General features: G+C 36.1%; 1 protein-coding gene across 1 annotated transcript in view; it reads right to left on the bottom strand.

Annotated features, from left to right (window-relative positions):
• Nucleotides 1-23,425, bottom strand: part of NETO1 (neuropilin and tolloid like 1) — a 63,274-nt gene extending 39,849 nt beyond the window's left edge. Inside the window, exons 1-4 of the mRNA XM_069005924.1 lie at nt 23,177-23,425; nt 19,550-19,603; nt 17,881-18,018; nt 9,635-9,883 (exon numbers count right to left, since the gene is read on the bottom strand). Coding sequence (XP_068862025.1) covers nt 9,635-9,883; nt 17,881-18,018; nt 19,550-19,603; nt 23,177-23,204 — 469 coding nt within the window. The 5' untranslated portion in view covers nt 23,205-23,425. The remainder of the gene's footprint in view (nt 1-9,634; nt 9,884-17,880; nt 18,019-19,549; nt 19,604-23,176) is intronic.
• Nucleotides 23,426-23,646: the final 221 nt, after the last annotated feature.

Here is a 23,646-nt window from a genome sequence, read left to right as displayed (position 1 = left end):
AAATAAAAGAAAGGAAAAAAAATCAAAAGAAAACAAGAGGAGTGTAATACAATCTTTTGTTAACCCACATACTGCAACCAGCAGATTTGATAACATTGTCTCTTGAGCTTCAACTATCAGATAACATCTGGCAAATGATGTATGTAAGTCCTGTTACACAACATCTTCTGGCTTCTCAGTGTCATCTAGGGGACTGATATGTGACTAGAATAACACATTTCACACTGCGTGTTTCTGTCATGCTAGTACAAAATTTTAACAATGGATGTGTCACAGAAACCAGTTTATCTAATCCTGAATTCTCAAAAAATATTTTGCAATTACTTTTTATCATCTTTCTCACGAGTCAAACAAACTTTCTTAACTGAAACAGCTGGATATTAGATAGACTTTTGACAACCAGGTATTCAAATAAACTTTTTTCATCTTTAATGTAATGACCTCTATAGCAATGTTTTTGAAGTGTTGATCAAAAGCATTTGTTTACTTATTTTCACAATTTTGCAATGAATTTATTCCTTTCAGTGGCATTCTCAATTGTTTGGCACATCTCATCACCCTATAAACTAAAAAGCAAAAATTAATTGGAAGTACATTTTACAACATGTATTCCAGACCAAAACATTTTTTCTCATTGAAGTTAAAACCTTCTCTACAAACCTATTTGAGGAAACTGCAATGTCAGGCATTCACCTCCCTAGTGAATTGCAGACTATGCTGTGATCATGTAAACAATACGAATTTTAAATAATCAAGAAGAGTTTTCAGAGCAAGAATAATATTATTATTATTATTATTATATAATTGTCTCTTTCAAAAAATTATCCATAAATACTGCTCCATTTTTATTTGAAAAAGGTCGTTTGACAATGGATGCATGAACAAAAGTTCAAGTAGTGAAAATGTAGTAAAAATGTAATGGAAACTTTATTTTATGTTTCAAATTTTAAATCCAAGGAGTGGAACCAGTACTCACTGCAAATGATTGCAGAATTTGTATCACTTTATTTTACAACTTGTAAATCTGACTGACCAACTGAGTTGAACCAAAAAAGCTTATCTGAATTAACTATGCTTTAAGTAGATCGAAGAAAATAATTTCATATCAGATAATTCCAGGATAGTTTTTTTAGGAACAAGGATATCTAGAGGAAGAACAGCACAGGAAGACAGAAAAATAATTAATCATGGTGCACTAACTTCAACAAAAACTCAACTTATTGAAACAAAATATTTTTTTTAAAAAAAGGAAAAACAGGGAGAGAGTAAGTTGAACCTACTTAAAGCTATATTAGTTTGATACTGATCAAATAGACAAATGCTGAATTGATATAGATCTACCACATCCCTTGTGTGAAGGTAGAAAACCAGTTTCAGTTCATTAAGAGTTAAAGAAATGGTATTTTCACTCTCCAAAACTAAAAATATTTCATTTTTACTTAGTTCAATAGATAGAAAGGTAGAGGACAGTTTTTAAATGTACTTACTTTTAAGTAAGTACCCAAGCCTAGAGATTGCCTGGATTTAGGCACATGCTTAGATGTAGGCTTCCTGAAATTCTTTGCTAAATTGAGACTAGATTTAGTGGCTTGTCAGTGCAGCATTTGAGTATAGTAAGCTTAAGCAACTGTTCTTTGGAATTATCCTTGGGCATATCAGAAAGTAATTTCAGAGATTTTTGATGGATTACAGTGTTAAATTATAGTAGCTGTTATTCTTATTTGGCCTGAGGGTCTTTATGAAATGAACGGTTTTGCAGAGAAAAAAATAGGGACACCTAAGCATTTGGATTTGTCACAATAAAATAAAACCCTGTGCAAATTGAAAATATGTACACATTGAACATAAATTGAACAAAAAATGACTTGTTGATTTTCCTAAACAAAAGATTAGGAATATCTCTATCTAATGTGAGTTAATATTATAAGGAAAAACCACCACGTTTAATCTACTCAGCATTCACAAATATTAAACAACACCCACAACAAACAAGTGACTCTTTCATGAATTCAATTTTATTGAAAATTGAATTCTTTTAAAATAGGACTTCAAAATTTTAACTTCTCACTGCCTCAATTTGTCATGATCATTTTAGGAACACACCTTGTTGTATAGATGACATCAGTCAATGCTATTGAGAGGAGGTTTGTTTGTATCTCCTCAGTGTATGTATAAGGTAAAAGTATGTATGGTAAAAGGAAGTTGTCAGTAGCTTGACATAGGCTATAATTCTACAGAGAGAGAGAAAGAGAAAAAAAGGGAAAAAGCAAATAGGACTAAGTCGGGGTGTTCATAAGCTTGATTCACAGTCTTGATTTTCCACAAATTTTGTGTCTAGCAATAGATATATTGGCCAGATTTAGCCATAGAGATGACACCTACTTCTCACAGATATCCTTGTAAAATCTGTTTCTCACATGAAAAGGACTTTACATGATAGTATTTCTCTAACCCATGACAGCAGTACAATATTAAAGATTGCAGCAGGCTCTTTGATATCATAGCCCATAATAGAAGAAAAAGAGAAGATGGATCAAAGGCAGAGATGCTCTAATGGGCAGGCTAAATTTATTTACAAAATATTTAAAACAAAATTTGTGTCGAAGTTGAATGAAGCATGATTTTATTTTTAGACCTGCCCATGAAAGAAGCTCAAGTGTGATATCTGAAATTAAAGTATTACATAGTCTGCATTACTCAAAAAGACAGTAAACAAATCAAGATAGGTCTTAGCCATCAATATAGCAAAAGATATATTAAGATGACAAAAAACACCTACTAGAACTACAAATATACAAATAATATTCAATAACATTCAATCTCAGTACTGGTAAGCAGAAGAGATTCTCTGGATTGTCCTCTTCACAAAAATATGAGTACTGTCCTTAGAAAATGAACAAACGCTAGGCAATCGATGAGTGTACACAACACAGGGTGACAGAAGATTTACTTCTTATTGGACATGTTTCATCATTTACTAAATATTGCCTACTGCAAAAATATTCAGTTCTAGAAACAGAAGTTTCTAGAAGTCCAAAGACTTAAGTGTACAAAGCTACTAATTATTGGGCAAGAACCCTGTTTATTAGCCAAAGGGAACTGAGTGATTTCTAACAAGAGTTTGTGCATATTTCTTTAAGGAGAATTAGCTAGAACCACAATCCAAAGAGTAAAAAATCTGTTAAGGAAAGGTAAATATCTCAGTAGAGATCATTATTTATTGCTGCTAGAATTGAGAAATGCTTCATTAAACAAAATAGACAATAACAGAAAAAAATCTATAATCACAGTTACTTGAACCTATGCAAAAAGATGACTGAAAAGAAATGATATAAACATGGATTTTACCTAATAAATACTGACAGCTAAAGAATCAAACCTGTCGCAACTGAGTGGCTACACTAAAAAGTAGTTTTTCTGCCTAACAGATGGGCCACAGTCAGACTGATTAAGCAAAAGCACTGGGGCAATTGCTAAGATTTATTTGCTATACCAGTAACACCTTATAAACCTGTAGATAGAATGCATAAAGATGAAAATTGAACAGCTTAAGTATAAATTAAAAAAAATAATTGCTTAAATGTCAGCAGAATCTCTCCAGATATCCCCAATTCCAAGGTCACTAAGAGAAACTATTACAGCCAACAACAGTGTTGTCAGGATGAGACCACAACACAACCACCTAGGAGCACATCCCACTATAAGGTGTTAGAAAATATGCCAGATGAGAAAATCAGATGACCTGGAAAACCTTTGAAGAGTATTCAAAAACTCCTTATTCATTACATATGACACAAGAAGTTTCCAATTTTTCCTCTGAAGAAGTGCTATAATGTCTGAATGAGAGCTACCAAGTAACACTTAACAACAGGTTTCGGAGGTGCTGTTCTGCATGTGGGTAGTGAAAATTCTCATTGTAAATAAGTTATTTATAAACACTTGTGGAAGATGACTACCCAGGCTTTCTGTTCAGTATAAATTCCATAATATCCCCCCTGATTTGCCATTTCCAAGTGCTCCATAAACATTACAGAGAAATCAAGACTTAAAAGGCAAAACAAATGTCCAGGGCCCACTGGTTATTTCCTCATTTTATAAGTGTTTAAAGCAAAGGGTAATCACTTTATATCAGACCTAAGGTTAAGCTAACTCAGCATAGTATTTACACAAAGCCAAAAGTTTATCCTTAGGGAAAAGAGGATAAGAAAAAGACCATATTTAAGGAAAATCCTCTGCTGCTACTAAGATTTAGATGTAATTGTTCTGTAACAAGTAATAATATAAACTATTTATAGAATGACAATGGTATTGTAAAAATGAAGTTTAATGTAAAAATGTTGGTTTTCTAGGACTAATTTTGAATGTACTTCTAAGCTTCCTAAAAATCCCTCACAGGTGCTCCAAAAACAGACATTTTATCAGAGAAATGAGATTCCTCTGAAAATAATATTTATCACTGCAACATCATTATCACCATTATTGATGAGATCACCTACAAATGAAGAAAGGTGTTTCCTGTGGAGGTGGAATGGAATTATTTGTACCTGTACTGCTGTAGAATATCCTAGTAAACCTTCTCTAGAAGTTTGTGTCCAGCTTCTTATGGAATGAAAACAGGGAAAGCATTTTTGTAGAGAACAGGGGTAGTACTGATGGCAGGGGAAGCAGTAAGCGTCCCTAGTTGTCATTTTTCTTTACTCCAATGCTAAAATACTTAAAACTGTACCTTATATTTCTCTCGGTCTTGTTTTTACATCAAAGTTCAACAGAGTAGGAACTTAAGTGTTCAACTTCCTTCTATTGATAATACGGTACTCCCAGCATTCAGGGATTTCTAAACTAGGAAGTTCTGTATTTGCCTTTTGGGTACTGTCAAAAGAAACATATAGCTATGTGATGGCAAGATGTAATATGGGATCTGAGAACCCCATGAGACCTTTTAGATACTCATTTGCTCCACATAAAGAACAATTTTTCACTTGAAATTCGATATAAACCTGTGATCATGATTTTCAATGTAATGCATCATCATACATGAGAGCAGATGCCCTAATGCCTTGTAAACAGCAATGAAGTGCCTGACTTTTATGAAGTGCACTTGTATGAACATACTAAAAGTTCATGACTGAAAAAAGCTGCTTATAACAATCTGAAGTGCTGGGGCCTAGATATCTCAATAAATAAAACAGATTCACTCTTTCTGGGTTTTTATTTGACATTACATGGTTCTGTTTCAAAACTTTAAATGAAGAGTTATAATGAGTAATTTCTCATACTTTCAAACCAACTCTGATCCCAAAGGAAAAACATTGTCTCGCTCAAGGTTGAATGATTCTGGAATTTTTTGTTGGTTCTCAGAAAACTTTACTGGATTTCAAGTGGGTAATTAGAAATAATCAGACCAGACTCAGAAGAGTAAACAAATAAATAAAAGTAAGTGAGCAAACTCACATGGATGTTCAGCTGTCCCAGATGCCTGGGAAATATCCCTTGCTTAAATACACTCAAGGGAGAACATGGACATTAGATGACAAAATGATTTGATAATATTTTTAGATTTCTAAGATTTTTAGAACTGTGATTGAATTTAATAAATTCACATTAAATTTTTCATGAGCTCGAAAATATGAAAATTCCCCAATGAGGAAGAATTTAGGTTGTTTTTTATTTTTTTCCCTCAAGATAGACGATGTAATTATTCCATTACTGTGACATTCACTGCAACGGGAATGTAAAAGTACTGTTACTCTGGTTAGAAAGTGTTTCATATTCCACCTTTTGGGACATAGGATTGTAGATCTTTTTTTCTCTTTCTATTCAGGCAGCTGAATAGAAAACATTACTGACTGACGTTTATATTAATGAGGCTAAATAAAAACACAGATGGCTTCTACTAAGTGAAGGAACTGAAAGTAATGATGTGCTATCTTAAGCCACTGTCCTGCAAAATCAGGGACCAGGATAAACAGAAATCTGATTATTCTAGCTGAGCAAGAAAGCTCAAACATAACCTCTCTCTGCCTGAATCCTTGTCTGTACTAAAAAACAGAATCTTTTTAAAGAGTTGTCAATAATTTGAAGTAGTACTTGAATTTTTCTATACAAAACAGTGATTCAACACCACTTTGGAAGAAAGTCTTGAGACAAAACTTTTTAGGAAAAATGAGTATAACAGATTGAGTCAAAGGACCCAGAACTGTGAAATGGAATTTCAAGTGTAAGCCTTTCAATGGCCCAAAGAACGACAAAACAAGAGCAGGAATGAATTATCCTTTGACTTATCTCATGGGCCTTTCCCTAGATAATCACAGCTGTATTCAAAATGAACCAGATCAATCTGAAAATATTGTAGCCTGATATGTATTTCTCTCATACATCAGATTTCTTTAAAAAGAAACAACCCGATAAAAATGTTTGTATACATTTATGAAGGTTTCATAGCTTCAGATAGTTCAGTTTTGAAATGAACACAGTTAATTAGAACTTAAAAATAAAAAATAAAATTGAAATAATATATAAAAGGTAAAGAAGTTTTCATTTGCTTATAAACTCTCATGTATACAAAATGGTTGAAAATTTACATGAAATTGAATCTGGTTATTACTGATAGTAGCTGTAACATTGCAAAAGATTAATACTTTTTCCCTTAGGGCAGAGTTTTGACATTGAAAATAGTCCATTATACCATACGTACAAGTTCATTCATCCATGTCGCATAACACTACGATTCATATATTACAAAAATGAAAGTCTAAATTATCCTCTTAATAAGGAACTTTTTTTGCAAAACTTTTACCAATTTCTGGGTGTGTTTGTGTTGGTCAGGTGTGTAGCTCTGATTTTATTGTTAAGTGTTTTCTTCTGCAAGATCTCATCTTTTAGAGAGCTGAAAAGATCTCAGACAAAGGTTTATTTAAATGGAAAATAATTTATGGCAAAAGAGTTTTATTTGTTTCTGAAACCCCAGACCCTACTGGACTTTTGCATTAGTGGATGAACTCCCAACAATTTCAATACCAAGGAGTCAAAAAAACTATTGAACAGAAAAGTTCTAGTAATTGAAAATTATTAGTCTATCCCTTAGGATTTTTCCATATAATTTCTTTTTATAGGACTTAGTCCAAACTAGTTTTAAACTGCCTTAGGTGCAGGACTCTTTCCATTTGCACAGCCTAATAGATCTTCATTGCAGCATTTTTCATGATAACCTAATTGATCTTTTTTTCAACTTCATCCAGTTAGCTGTTTTTACACACCCTGGAGACATAGTAAATAACTTCTTTCCCTGTTTCTCCAGGTACCATTCAAATAACAATAAATGGTTGAAGCTTCAATTTAGTCAAATTTGCTTCTTTTTTTTTTTTCCTCAAATCTTGGCATGCACCCACACATTTAACATCACATTTCTTTATCCTCCATTAAGATCTCAAATACAAAAGAGGCAGATGAGAGACACACCAGGGGTAGGTGGGGACCCTCAAAGATTGCTGATACTCGAGAAATAGCTGTGTTGCACTTGTCACTGGGATGAAGAAAGCCTCCTCTGCAGGTTGAAGTTAGGCAGAGTGTCCTCCTTTTGACAAGTGAGATGAGTGGCAACAAAAACTGCATCTCCCCATAGCATTTATGGCTAGCTGAAACTTTTCTTCTGATCTCTCCTTTGTTCATAATTTAATTTTATAAGTTGTCACTACCTAAGCTGAATCTAGGTGGTTTAGGTGATGATTTCTGTATTGGAGTCCTCTCCAGCTACTCTGTAACACTCTAGAGTGCAGTCCTCTCTGTGCTACTCTCTTATACAATCTCGAAAGCCATCATTCTGTTTTATAAGTTGACAGTGACCCCTCCCAGGGCACACATATGGACAATAGATCTCAAAATGTCATGCCTTAATAATGTCTGCATAATAAAAGACTGTCCAAATAATAATGTGGAATGTGAAGTTCTTCAAGGAGGCAGCAGTGCTGTTTAGCGCTTCTCAGATTAATCATAGTCTCATTTTGGCCAATATTACTAGAAACTCCCTACTACTTGCAGATTTTTCTATTGAAATGGAAGGAGGGGAAAAAAGAAAGAAACAAGGAAGAAAAAAGATACAGCTATTCCATCTGAAGTCTAGAATAATTTATGCTGCTGTACCAGTTTACCAGCATTGATCCTTGTGTAGAAATTCTCCTTACATCAGTAGAAAAGGAATGAGGATAAAACATGATCCATTAGGTTGTCTTTTACTTGAGAGTTTTTTTAGACAGAGTAAGCTGAAGATTGTGCTATGGGTATCTTTTCAACCATAATGCACAACCCTTTGTCAAAAAAAAGGTCAAGAAATCTAAAGCAAAGATCTTATGGCACAGGGTGAGGAAATGGCAAAAGCCCACAGACCCATGGTAAATGAGAAATAAAAATTTAACTCAGTTTTCAGAGTGGACATGCATGATTACAACAAAATTTTGTCCGTTGTCTTGGAATTTACAATAGATATATATACCTGGCTCTCAGATAATTTGCTACAGAAATTCTCTCTTCTGTTGCCATCTTGAACCTTCTAAATACGTTTACCCACCGCAAAACAGTATACTTGACTTGAAAGAAAATTTAACTCTGCTGATTAATTTTATAGCTATTTTCCTTTCATTAATGAAAGAAAACCAAAAAGAAGAACAACATAGAGCATGTAGACCTGCCATCTTCTATGAGGGTACTGGAATGATTAAGGAAGAATTTTGGGTCTGCTAATTTTAGGTGATATTGTAGAGAATATTGTTCAACCTAATACAACAATTCAGCTGAAACAATAGTGACATAATTGACAAAATTACATAATAATTACAGTGCTTTAGAGTGAGCTATATTGAAGTATGACTCATCACTCAAAACATAAGTCATAGAACTACGTCACATCCAGCAGTGCAGTGCAGTATAGTGTAGCTGCAGCCCAAGAAGACATTTAAAATCAGCAATCTTTTGTTAATAAGTGGGAGAGCAAGGGAATTAATCAAATGTATAACTATGAATTTTGTTTTACTTTAATAAATTAATTTTAAACAGTGGCTAGGAATACTTGTACAATTGCAATTAAGATTTACAGCCTTTTTAGAAAAATATTTAATACATGTTACTCTTTGAACATCTCATGTCCTCTTACTCTTTGAACCTCTTATGTCCTCTGGTAATATTTGTAATAGTTTGCTTTATTGAGAAAGAAGAACTATTCTACCCCTCAGCTGGGGAAATGTTTGGTGAAGTGGAAAAGCGATGATGGAATTTTCTGAGATAATTACATTTTTTTATTAGAATACTTTATCAATGATCTTTTTGAAAGAAAAGCTGTACAGTGTAACAGTCAAGCATAAAACACATAACTTCCCATGAAACATTTTGAATGGTTTTCTGTAATAGCATTCACTTGAAAAAAATACTTTCAAAAACTTCAGATTCTGAAAATTTTTCCCTTGAATAAGCCTTACTTGCTATGCAAAAATACATATGACCTCTATCAATTTCCTATTAATACCTTCCTTGATAATAAACAAAGTCCCAGCTAAAGATATTATTCAACAGCAAGATAATACATCTTTAGAAAAGTTACCATGATAAGCTTTTTCTATTAAAAAGTTTGATGGTTTGTACTTACCAGGTGTAAAATTATACCGAGCAGAAAACCCAATAGATTCCAGTTCACCATCAGCAAAAAATTTGATCCACAGGAATCTGCCACTGGATTTTATCATAGGTGGATTTTGCTGTCCACAGAAACGTCCAATGATTGGGGAAAAGCCAAAAGGTCCATCTCGTACTTCAATATGGTCAAATTTACACTCCCAAGAAGGCTCTATGGAATATTTTTCATCAAAGTGTAGCTCAATGCATTGTCTAGGAGCAGCTAGAGACAAAAAGAAAATTATCTTAATATTTTTCTAACCCAAGACCCTTCAAAGCTAAAGCAAAACTGAAGAAAATCAAAGATATCAATTTTGTATGCATCTTAACATTTTGTTTAAAAACTTTTTTGAAAATTAGTACATCTGTATTTTTTATAGATTTCACAGAGTCAGGTTACTCATCTACTGTTTTCCTTTTAAAAAAAGTACTCTTAACAGCAGTGCTTAGTAAAGCTAAGAGAGATATTTATGATGAAAAGAAAGATATAGTCAGGAACAATTTCTTCAGACATATAATCTTTCTAAGAAACTTACATATTTAGAAAAATATTTTTTCTCTTTTATTTGGGGGAGGGGTGTTAACCAGAATACATTTTTATACCTAGTACTGGCAAAGAGGATGAAGAAAAAGCTGATCAGAACTGTGCTACAGTTTGTGTAGCACAAGTGGACAGATTATGTTCCTATATTATTGCACTGACAAACTGGAGTGCAATTGCTTATATGCAGAATTATTTGTCATCTCATTGGAAACATAAGAACAAATGCAGTTAATTCTCACTTAAGGAAGAACTAGATAAGCATGATAATTGAAGAACAAATAATATACTGAAAACCTTGAAGGAACTTCATAGTGGCCACTTAACTAGACATTAAAAAAGTCCATCTTTAGTGATAGGACAAAGTCTAGAGATGAAATGATCTCTAAAACAAATATTCCCTGCTATCTCCTGTATAAAGCAAAAAAGTAACTGGTAGACTGGTAGAAATATAGTATTTTATTAAAAGGAGGAAAAATAACATGGTTTGATCTATGTATTTTATCAGAGGCAGCCTCCTAGAGGTTCACTGTTTTCTACACTTAATCCTGTCCATAGCAAAAACTGTGTGCCTTCCACATCTAGAGCATGGTGCATTGGAGCCTTTTGCTGACAAAGCCCTCTACTAAGACAAGGATTTGTTGTGTCATTGCCCGCTGTGCCTCTCATGGGATCATGTCCGACACTTTACACATATCAAAAGAGGTTTGTATTGCTATGAGCTTTGCCAGAGTTACCATTCTTTCCTCATGAAAATATGCAAGATCAAACTCCATGCTGAGTGCATAAGCTTAGCATGGAAACTGCAGTCACTCCAGGAGTCAGTATCTCTACATTTCTTTCCTCAAGAGTAATAAGAAAACTGTCAGTGTGACCAGAACTTAAATCTTGTTTGGATTTTGAAATGTTTTAAAATGAAGTTTTTGGCATGAACTCATTAATCGCATAAAGAAGAGATACTATTTAAAATTAACTAAGAAGATATTAAGTAAATTTTGAAATCTTTACATAAGACCACATAGTCAGATCCCTTTTACAACTATTTCATGTAAATAAATACAGCCCCATTTTATGAGGAGCATTTAAGAAGCAAGTTAATAAAACATGTTATCTGATAAGAAAGATTATTTTAGCAACTTTACTTACAATGTTAATATAATTGGATGATTGATATTTATTAAAACATTTAATTTAACATGAGAAAGAAACCTTTTTTACTGTTCTCAATCTGAAGAAATTCACATTCAGGGAAGTACTTGCTATTGACTTGTCATTATTTATACCAATTTAAAGGAAATTTGTGATACAAATTCAGTAGCAAAAGCAAAGGTTTATGTTTCACCTATAATTGTACCAAATTCACAGTCTGTGGAAAACTAACCTCTTTGAAAGTACAAAAAAATTTACAAAAGTAGGGTCAGATAATAAAGATTCTAAGGGAGATCATAATGATGTTGAGTTTGGTGAGTTTTGAAAACCAAAGTAAATATTTTTAGATTATAGTGAAAGATTAAATACCTGGAAGATGTCATTGATTAATTTTATTCAGATGTTTCTATCCTTGACTTTACACTTTTATAGAAATTATTGATTTAAACTCAACTAAGCAATACTAGGACAGAAGAGAGCAATCAACAACTTTCAGTCTGGGATCATATTCTGCATGCTCGTATTCCATTAAAGGAGATTTGTTGAGAACTGTTCATCATTCACCTAAGGACCACAGTCAGGTGTCAGAAATTCTATCCTGACAACACTTCAGGTAATCTTAAGAATGTTCATCATGGCTTGAAAGTCTTACACATGCACGACTCCAGTGTTATGCTATTAACCTGCCTAGAGCTTTATTGTAATGTTTTAATGTCACAAACCAGATATGAAGATCAATTCTCCTACAACTGTTAGTGTCATACAGCAGCATAGCGCAGTGTACGGCTTCTGTGCTTCCCACAGCCACAAAGTACTTAAAAAATGGCTTGTGCCATTATCATAACATATTTGTCCTTTACAAACTTTCTTTTCTGCTGCCTTATTTCATACCAAGAAGAGCGTTACAAGTGCTGACCCATAGTTCAACCCTTAACAGGTCTTTGTATTCAAGACTCATGTAACATGTTAGAAACGGCCACAGGGCCCTCAGAGTTTAGTTCAGTCATTTGACATGATTTTTGGTGTTGAAAAGGAGCCCTAGAGCCAGCTCTAGCCTTGGTATAATACAAAGGAAAGATTGTGGGCAAATTAGAATTAGGCCTACAGTTACACGTGACATCTATTGACTGGGTGAATGCATGACCTGAGAAAAAGCACAATTTCCACAAACTCCACGTAGGTCTCTGAATCTCACATTGCCAACCAGTTTTATGATCAGAATATTGCTGTAGTTTAAACTATTCTGCTTTTATTTATTTTTCAACAAAGTCAAGATGAGGCTTTTCCTAGTGAAGCTCAGATCTTGCTAAAGGATCAGAGAGAATCGCATCAGCTCCAGGATGGCTCAAGAGTTTCCACTTTTCCCCAAAAGTCCTATAGTGTCTACTTCACTCTAAGAATGGAGCATTGAACATTCATTAGCACCACTTCTCCACTGGAGATAAAACAAGGCTGGAGACTGAATTTGAGGGCTGGACCACTGCCCGTTCACACTCCTTAAATGTAAAGTAACATTCTGGCATCATTTTGGCCATGCCACTTCATGTTTCTGTAACTGTGCATAACTCCTGGGTGCAACACACATCCACGACCTTTTCATCAGGTGCTTTTAAATGTACCTCTGTTCTTCATCTCGTCTTTCATATTTAGTTAATGGTTAAATGTTTTGCTTGCAATAATCTACATAAGACACAAAATTAATCAACGCTTCCTAGAAATGACCATAAGGGATGAAAACACATAATTCACATTTTCAACTTTAAGTTCCTTTTAGCAAAAATGATATAATTTCACACTTATACTCTGGCTTTAATAAGGGGTTTCTTTGCTAAACACAAGCTAGAACAAGCAGCTATTGTTTAAATATACATCTTGTGCCACAGCTTTTGCAACAAAGCATCTGTAAATGAGGTCACAGTAAAACTTACAGAAATAAGCTGGGACCAAGTCCAGAATAGTCACTAATAATAATGCGTGTGTACCTACAGAAAAATAAAACAAAAAAATCCAGAATATGCAAATCTTCCAGACTAGATTGGCATCTGGCCATCTAAACAGAAAAGGAGGGATGGAGTGTTCATTTCTGGTATCTTTATTTACAGGTAAAGCCCATTCACATCTTCAGGACTTCTTTCGTGGTTACAATGTCAGGAAAAGTTGTTGTCAACTCCAAATGAAATATACTGAATATTGTCTCATTGTCTGAATATTGTCTCATAAAATGATTTGATTTCAAATCTGAAAACTTCCATATTTAACTTCCAATTAGCTTTCTTCAAAAATGTTTAATACTGTGGAAAAACCAACTTAATGCTTGCATGTCTTGTCATACTTTTCATCTAATTATCTTAAACAAGTCCTGTCTTGAGATTTTACATCCAATGAAAAAAAAGTCATTGGGTTCCAACTTGCAGTAAAACTGTTGCAGCAAAACTACACAATTAAGGTTTTAATTCTGATCAGCTTCTAAGTCTGTCTAAGTGACAGCTGAAGTTAAGTGAAAAAATCTGTTTCAATTTGCCACACTGCATGGAAATGAGAAACTGAACTCAACACCTACTCCCATCTCTGTGAGCTGCTACCCTACTAATAGTTTCAATAATCGTCATTCCTTCTGGTTGTCCTGCTATTATTGGTAAGAAAACCACATTTATCTTCATTTCAAAAGAGGATTCTTTCATTGTTTTTATGAAAACTTTTTGAACACACAAATCACTGTGAAATACAAAAGGACCTTGAGCAGAGGATTTTCATTCAGTGGTAACATGACAGTTTTTTAACACCTGTGAAATATCTAGAATGAAAGAGCTTAATGGTCTTTTATGAGAACATGAGACCTTCAAGAGTGCTAACTCTACATGCTCAAACATGTAAATCGGAGGATTTATTTCATATCTCCGTAAAGCAATTCTAGTCCGCAACTATGTTTATAAATAAGCTGAACTTAATTATTAAAAGCTGAAGAATGGCTAAAATTTTACAGGTATTTTACTTACAGGATTGCCAAACCAATTCTCAAGTTATAGTGTGTAAAGTATGACTATCCTGCTCCCCAAATATTTTAATATGAATAAAAGCTTTTGCTCCTACAAAATCTCCTGTGCAAATTTCCCTTTGTAGCACATACACCAAATGTTCTGCAGTCTGGCAAACGCTAATGCTGTCACTGCTGTGATTGTTCTGGGCAGCTGTGAATTTTGTCAGGTTAGAATCATGAATATGCAAAATAAGGGTGAAATTTCGCCAAACACTCAGCTATTTTCTATGTTTTCTATATGCCAAATAAGACTGAAAGAAAAAAAACCAAAACAAAACAAACAAAAAGAACAAATTCTCATTGCATTTTGGGATGGCAAATGGGATTCATCAGAAGTTCCTTGGGGAGTTGTACCCTCCTCCTCCAAGCCTCACTTGTGACACTCCACCGTAGCATAACAATTTCTGTACAGAGTCCATGATTTCTAGATGACCAAAAGGATTTCTTTTAGAAAGGCATTCAACCCGGACTTTAAAATTCCTAGTTTTCCCAAGAGTTCATTATCATAACTACTAAAACAGAATTTAAAAAAAAGGAGAGAAAAAGAAAAATAATCTAAGAAATTTCCAGCTGTTTGATTTGCTTATGTCTTTGACTGCTAGGATAGAAGCCTCTGCAGTCAGAAATCCTCTTCTCTTTTAGAAATTCAGAGTCTATGATCATTGCAACTTTTGCCAGCTCCTTTACTTCACCAAAGTAATTTTGACATGATGAAAGGCTTGCATACATATTAGTTGAGCTACAATGTGAAGGAAAAAAATGAGATGAAATTCAATTGTTTACAACACATTACAAGCTGGAGTCCTTAGTGAAGACCACTAAAGTCACTAGGAATTACGTTTGAATTTTCCCTAAGACTTTTTGATAACAAATAAATGACAGAATGAATTCAAGCAGCCAGGAAAGAACCTAGTGATTCATATATGTATTTATACTCACACCATAGAGCTTTCAGTATGGCATATACAGTCCTGGTATGCTGAACTCCCTGAGACATACCACAGGGAGATAGCAATGGGGGGATGATGTTATAGATCACATAAATTGTCCCTCTACTTTGGTACTTGGCATTCAACTGGATTCAGAAGCTATTGAAGCATATTGAAATTTCAATAATAAATATAGAAATAAAATGCTTATGGAGATGTTTCTGTCTTACTCTAAAATACTTATGTCCTTCATTAGTCAAGATTATTCACAATTTCCACAGATTATCTGATCTCAAAGACTGCTATCAGTAAAATGATTAATATGGCTTTTTGCAGTCCTTTAACCTCAGTCTCTTATGACAATGAGTTCCACAGAATATAAAAGATTTGGGGAAAAGTTTCTACTTTTTAGCCTTCTTTATAATTTTCTGCCATTTTTATATGTTGCAAAAAGAATAAATATGGACAAATAATTTATTCTCATTACAAAAAAGTTTTTGTTAACCTTCAGTACTTCTTTTGCCCTCTTTTCTAAATTTGCCACATTTTAAAATATTATTGTTCAGACATCTTACTATATCTCTGCTTGTTTTTGTCACATTTTCCAGATAGACATGACTATTCCTGATTGTTTTAGGAGACAGAAATAGACATGGGGAGATCAGATCTGAGAATGTTGTGCGGTGTCCATGGCTGTCATCAAATTATGTGCTGATAGAACTACTTCCATTGTGGGTTTTAAAATGTCCAGCTGCAATCCAAACTGTTGATTAGGCAGAATGGGAAGAAGAAAATATCAGTGCCATAAACAATATTGTGTTTAACTGTTTTTTACAAGATTTAATTTTCCAATAAATTATAACCAGATGCCTGTTGAGTTTACTCTCTTTTCTATACATTGCTCTAAACTTGTCAATGTGGAATTTTGCCTTCGTCATATAAGATGGTTGACTAAATATTTCCTTCTTAAATTTTTCTTAGGCATTTACATTTTTAGGTATTTTAAATCACATTATTTTAGTATATTAACTATGTTTTTGTAAGTACCTAAGTACTATAATAAAGACAAAAGTCTTTACAACACTGGACTTTCAGGCACCTTCTTACTGTGAGGAGGAACATCTCAGAACCTGAGATATGGGACTAAATTTACAAAGATGGTGGGGTTTTTTCTACACCCTTTCTCTTTAATGAAAAAACATCCCATGTTTCAGATCTTTGGAGATAAAACAGGCTTGCTTCTTCCCAGTGTCACAGGAGTGTTAGATAATTTGATCAATATACGCAAAAAGACCTGGATCTAACAACATAAGTGTAACCAGAAAAAAAAATGCTAAGTTGTGTATTTTGAACCTATACATTTATATTTTTTAAAAAAATATTGTTTTAAACCAATTATTAAACTATGAAGGAATTTAAATATTACCATACATCTGCTTAAATTTCAGACATATACAAAGACACACTAGTATAAATTTTCTCTTAAGAGCTTGTTTGGCTACATTGTTTATAAGCACCTCTTCTGACTTCAGTCAAGTTATCTAGCACCTACGTGGAATTCAGTCATTTTGCTCTGATTTTTGCCCTTCTAAAAATGCGTAGTGTGTGTGGGTCTAGAGCAGCTAATTCAATTTAAATCAGCTATATATCTTTGGAAATATATCTTGGTACTACCTGCGTCTTTGATAAAATAACTATTTCTATAATTCCTGGCTCCATCATTAATTAATTAATAATTCTCTAAATGAAGCATGGATAAAAGAGCATCACTGTTTTATTCAACATGAATTCACAACTCACAAAAGAAACTTATCCAGGGTCTTACTATACAGTACCTGATTCATCTTTTCTGAGCTCTGACTGGATCTAATCTCTATTTCTTTCCACAGATTCATTATTACAACAATCCCTCCAATATCCATTGTACTAAGACTAATGAAAAGACACCTCATAATTTGTTTGTAATACAACTTTAGGCTTTCCTACATCACTTCCATGCCTGCAATTGTCTAGTCTTTAAAAACTAAGTCTTAGAGTTGCTTCATGCTAATGTTTATTCTTTTCTAGTTTTATTTTGTAGGTTGGGCTTTCTTCATTTTCATTTCTTATGAACAACTGGATGGAAAATAATCTTTACACTCACTATATGGGTATTTTCTGTTCAACTTCTTTTGCTGTACCTTGCCTAGCTAAGCTTGTCATCTCTGATTCAGTTATGGGAAGTTTAAAATGTTTGCATGAATGTCAAAAGCATTTTTGTTTCCTGTGTTCACTTCTACTACTCATTTTAAAATATCCTTTCTTCTGTCACGTTACAGCATTTTAGGTTCTATTAATTCTCTAAATATCCTGAAATAAATTGCGCTGCTTATTACTGAGTCACACATACTTACCACCTCAACTAATTTATGAGTTGTATCAAGATAGAAATCAAGCGGTTCTCTAAATCTTGTGTCTTGAAAAGATTTATTACCAGGACTTTACCTATTCTTCCCATATAGCAAAATAAAACATTCTTTTTAATTCAGTTGATGGTAAAATATAAAGATTCTTCTTTTGGTCACCTTCTATAATGTAGACACACTCTCTGTCCGGAGGATACTTGTTGGGGTAATTTGGAGAAGTGAAGATCCCTCCTTCTGCATATTTTGTCCAAGTTCCACACTGCACTGGTCTCTGTCCTTCGGAAGAAGTTTGCTTTTCTGTAAAACGATGACATTAAGCATTATATAATTAGCTCACAAATTATTATATCCACATAACACTTAGAACTCTCTTACAGGATAAATACAACAGCCCCTTTCTGTCAGTGGCCTCAAACTTTTCTCTGTTTAGACTGAATATGATTATTGATTAGGGGAAAAGAAGGCTGTTCTTTAGGGGTAGAAACATATAATTCTTACTCAAAACATTTTTTTTCAAAGCAGAGGAGAGGCTTGGATGTCTAGGGGAAAACAAGTTTGTATGCTTTTAAAATAATAACCTTCTAGTGAAAGCACGTGCTTGAGAATTGGAAGGCATGAATTTCGCACTCATACATCTCAAAAAGCTCAAGCATGTGCTCTGTCAGCAAGCTTCATGCTATAATACAGGAATATATCAGTCACAAAATCAAGGAAATAACCCAGAGAATTATGATCATATATAGAAGTTGTTTTAAATCTGCAGCATATTTACTCTATTCACCGGACAGAGGTAGACAGGGGAATTCCTGGAATCTGCTTCATAGATTATTTTTATCTTGCTGTTTGCTGTAAAATTAATAAATAGCTCTGAGGCCAGGAATCACAGCCCAGAACTTCCCTTCTCCTAAGTGAATCATCAGAGAGCAGAGTCAGACCTTCTTGTTTGCTTTCTTCCTAGCCCTGAATCTCTTTCATTTCCTCCTGTACTCTGGCAGAGAGACTGGAGACAAAGGTTTGGGCCAGTTCATGCTGAAGAAAATGAGGGATCCCTTCCTGAGCATCATTCTTTAACAAGTAGGCTAAATGAGATAGACCTTTGAGAATTAAATATATCTGGGCTGCTATTAAAAGGAAGGATAGTAGATTCTAGACTGGTGTTTCTCTGAATGAGGTATCTAATATCAAATAACTGTCCCATATAACTTAAGTCCCTGGTGTGTAAAGGTGTTTGAGGCTCCCTCTTACAATCAATGGAGAAAAACAAGCACCTTTCAAGGATGATATTAACCTGATGATCTGACTTATAATCTGCAGGCATTTCTTCTTCACCCTGGTTTGTATCCAGGCAGAGTATAACATGGACTCTAACTTCCTGAAATTAATTCTGGCCTGCAGAGACTGTGCATTCAGACACCGGTTCAGACAGACACTGGGCTTAGCAGCATTCCCTGCTTGGCTCTCCCTCACAGAGGGATCCAAGGCTTTTAAGAATCTCTTTCTATACTCCCCCTGCACAAATGCACCCATGATACCCAATTTCAGGTTTTTAATTATACTTCAACAAGAAAAAAGATTTTAAGTGTAGGTAGCTGAGTGTCCAAACTGGACTTAAGTGGGAGTATTTTACAGTCTTTAGTTAGACTGAGCCTGGTGAGTACCCCTGGATTTTGTGTGTGTGTACAGGCATGTGAATACTCCAAAAAAATGGACAAAGGGCAGACATTGGAAGTAAATGAGCTACTAAAAATTTCAAAAACTAAACTAAAAACTCAAATCCATACTTTGGTCTCTAATATATTGTCTGACAAAATGTCTGAAGTTTACATACCTGTTCCTTTTTTGGTTGCCCCAGACAAATGTAGGATGATTAGACTTGCTACAACTGAAAGAGAAATATGCATTAAATATCACAGAGTGATAGTTCCTGCAATCAAATCAGTTGTACACATATATCTCACAAGAATACAAATTAAATAGAATTAATGTAAAGAAAAAGTTTCATGTTTACTTGCTTCTTTTAATTGCACATATTATATAAACAAGTTTCTTTATGGCCTGTTCTTGTAAGTACTTATCTTTCCAAATGTAAACAAATAAAGATAAGATCTTTTGGGTTTAAAACAAAATCCACAGGCACTGATGTTCTCCTCCTATTTTTTCCTTTGATTTAATATTAGAGAAAAACATTTGTACCAATACTTATTTATATAATAGTAGTTTGTGTCAGTAGTAGAAAAGTGGCTGCTTTTAACAGAGGGAGACTAAATTTCAGTGCCCCTGTATGCACCAATGTCTCTCTCTATAGCATAATAAAATCTGAAAATGAGGACTGGGAGTAGGAAAGATGTAAGGGGTTGGGTTCTTCACATCCATCAAAGCATTTGCAAATCTCTAGTGAAGTAAATTATTGTGTATTCTTAACAATCTCATTAATCTAGTTTGTTTGACTTGTCGAGAGGGTGTTGCTTTTGCTGCAGTGAATCTGCAGCCCATTTTACAAATAGGTATCTACTGTCTCTAACCATGGTAGGACAACTACGCCTGTTGGAAAAAAATGCAACCTTTCTGAAATGGACTTTGACCTGGAGATAATTACTGGATTTCTGGGAATTTCCAAATATAACAGTTTAACTAGAAAAGGCTAAGAGCCAAACCCTTAGCAGACTCATAATGAGACTAATTTGGAAGACCTAGCTACCTGATGAAGAAATCACACACTGATTTTCTTGTCATCATTCATCTCTTCTTTGGCTATCAGAGAAAGTAGAATAGCAAGAGCAGAAGAAAACAGATCCATCAGTTCTTGGAGTGCTTGGGGCTTTGCCCCGGCTAGTTTGGCATTAAGCCCAAACACAGTGCCCAGGCTGCAGTGAACTTAAGGTGGAAATGAAATTGCATGCTTATTCAGAGCCTTTTGGATCAGTCAGGTTTTGGGGTTTTTTGTGTTTGTTCTTGTTGTTGTTGTTGATGATGACTGTGATGAGGAACTGATGGACCAGTGGTCTTTAATCAAAGTAATTGAATGGCATAATTTCTTCTTATTATCCCCAAGACATACCAAAAGCCACCATGGGCTAATAACTATGAACATTTCCATGATGGTGCTTTCACCATTTCCACCTTTTTTTATGGCAATTTTTGTATAATTTTCATGCCAAAGGAAGCCAGTCTCCACATTTCCAGTATTCTGATGGCATTGATATCTCTATTTCTATGTCTTTGACCTTTCCCACGTGACAGAGGGTTTGAGGCATGGATGATGGCTGCCCTATTAAGCAGGGTAAGATTGAAATTCTGGGAAAATGAAGGCTTGGCAGCATATTCACTATTTCTTGGTCAGGCTCAAGCCCCTAGAGACGGATGTTGGCAGCACTGATAGTTAAAACTCTTCTGTGTCATGGGCATTCAGTGAGAACACTACATCTTCTGCTCAGATCTGAAAGCTACCCAGCCATTCATGCCCTTACTCTCCTCAGGGATGAATTCTGGAAATACATGCTAGCTGGGATTCTGCCTGTTGACTGTGCCAAAATCCAACAGCAAGGCAGGAATTACCCCTTTACCAAGTTGCTCATTTACTTTAGCTGTGTTTCATGCAGTGATCATAGTGCATCTATGCCTGAAATCTTCAACAGACAATACCTAATTTCTGAATAGTGTAAAGTAGATTGTATTAGAATATGGAATCAGCTGCCTGTGTTCCTTCTGCCCACAAATTTGTGGAAGCTAGAATAGGACGCATGACAGACGAACAAACTCCATGTGAGAAGTGTTTCTTTTAGGCAATTAATAACAATTCAAATCTGATTCTTATAGGTTCATTTCAAGCATCTTTATCTATTAGATTTCCCCTTATTTTCTATATGGACAAAAGTGGAGTTTAGAGAAGTAAGGAGAGTTGGTCCAAGTCACAGATAAATTATTACCAATATGACAAACAAAACCACAGGTCTTTTCAGTTCCAGCTGTAACTGCTAGAAAAGAGGTTTCCAAACCACAGAGCTGTTTATCCAAAGCATAGAGCTATAATAACATGTCATTATATCAGTATTTATTATTAATAAGCAGTCAAAATGATCTTGATAATAAAGTCTAATAGACAAGCAGACTAAGAAACTAAGTGTTTTGGGGTTTTGGTTTTATTCTGGATATATAACATCTAACATTTGGATAGATAAAATGAAACATTTTTCCCATTAAAAAAAAAAAAAAAAAAAGGAGAAAGCCTCTTGCTTTAGTGTTATTAACAGCAGCACCAAAATATGCATGTTGCCAGAAAGTAATTAAAATTGTGGTCTTCTTGGGAGAAGCCAACACAATGCAATTATTTTAAGCAGACAAGGCAGACCATTTTGTTCTATGATCCCTCACCTTCTTTCTCAAGCCACAGAAAAAGAACAGTGCTTTTTGGGGGGTGGGGGGGGGGGGGGGGCAGTGGTGGAAAGACCCCAGGGAGATCAACCATGGAATCTTCACTCACTGAAAAGTGTCACTTGGGAAGCGTTGGCAGCATAGTGACAATATTGCGATTATCTCGGTTTGGGAATTATTTTAAAGAAGTTTTCACAAAATTTCTTGTTGCATTCTCACTGTCTTCCTCCTCCCCTTTCCCTCCTAATCGTGGGCGTTATTATAATCGTGCTTTCTAGTGCCACTCTGATTGTGCATCTTTCCATCTTTTTTGGATCTGTGCATTTTTTTCATTACAAGCTGTACATTAAGTGATTTATCTCTTGGCCAGGCTTTTAGGAGGCTGTGATTTGGCACGGACGTGGCTTAGCCTGGCAAAGAGTTGTTGGACAAGCAATACCTGGCCATAGCGCTATTGCACAGGTGTGGGCACACAGAGAAGTACTGGGAGGAACTGTGGCCAGTCAAGCCCCTTCAGAACAGTGGACCCTCTGCAAAACAGAGGGGGGAGAGGGGGACCCACCGCGCAGCTTGAGGCCCCTGGGGTCTTGGAAGAGTAGGTGACACATTTCGGTGCCTCCTTGCTAATCCTGGTGGATTTCAGCCGAAGGCGCCGCCCCCGCCCCGCAGCTCTCCGGGATCCGTGCCCGGTGTGGCCGCCCCCCCGCCGCCGCGGCTCCCGGCGCTGCCCCGCTCCCCCTCACCCTCGGCGGCCGGTTCAAGCCACGGCCGGCGGGGGGCAGCTCCACTCCCCCCTCTCCCGGCACGCCAAAAGCCACCAGACGCGTCGCGCCCAGGTGAAAGCCTCCAGCCCCCGGGAGCGTGTTCCCCCGCCCGCCCCACGGCGCTGGCAGACGCCGGCTCCCCTCCGGTGCACCGCAGCGTGGTGGGGGAGAGGATGCGGTGTGTGCGTGGAGGGAGCTCGCCCCCATGCCGCGGGAGTCTGGGCGTCCCGTTACGCCAGGTGTGGAGGCAGCGGAGGGCAGGAGCCCGTGCGCGGCGGCGGAGCTCGGTCGGGGGTGGGAAGGGGGAAATAGATACTCACTGTGAAAGAAGCTGCGCCCATGGGTCATGTCTGTTCCTTACACAAGGGGCTTCGGTCTCCACTAATTCCATTTAGATACGGGAGGACTTCCAGTGGCGGGGAGAGGATGGAAGTAGGAAAAGAAGAAGAAGAAGAAAAAAAAAAGAAAAAAAAATCCCGAAGCCCACACACAGCAGAGCGGAGCAGCCCTTCCTCTCCCTCGCTCTCCCTCACCGCCTTCAAATGATCACCGCCGGCTCAATCCCATCACACCCGAGCGATCACCAGCACCGCCACGAGCGGTGCATCGCGGCGGCGGCGGGCAAGGCGGCGGCGGCGGCGGCGGCGGCGGCGGCGGCCCGCGCATCCAGGTGCCGGCGGGCGGCGGCGGCGGAGCGAGCCGAGCCCCTAGTCACCAGTTTCATACAGAACCAAAAGCAGATCGAAGCATTTTCTGCAGGACTCCGAGCCCAGCGACTTCCAGCCCTTCG

Source organism: Aphelocoma coerulescens, chromosome 2 (assembly GCF_041296385.1).
Source record: "Aphelocoma coerulescens isolate FSJ_1873_10779 chromosome 2, UR_Acoe_1.0, whole genome shotgun sequence".
In the NCBI taxonomy this organism is placed as follows: Eukaryota; Metazoa; Chordata; class Aves; order Passeriformes; family Corvidae; genus Aphelocoma; species Aphelocoma coerulescens.
Note: the sequence above shows the minus strand (reverse complement) of the source record. Positions and strands in the feature narration are given on the sequence as shown.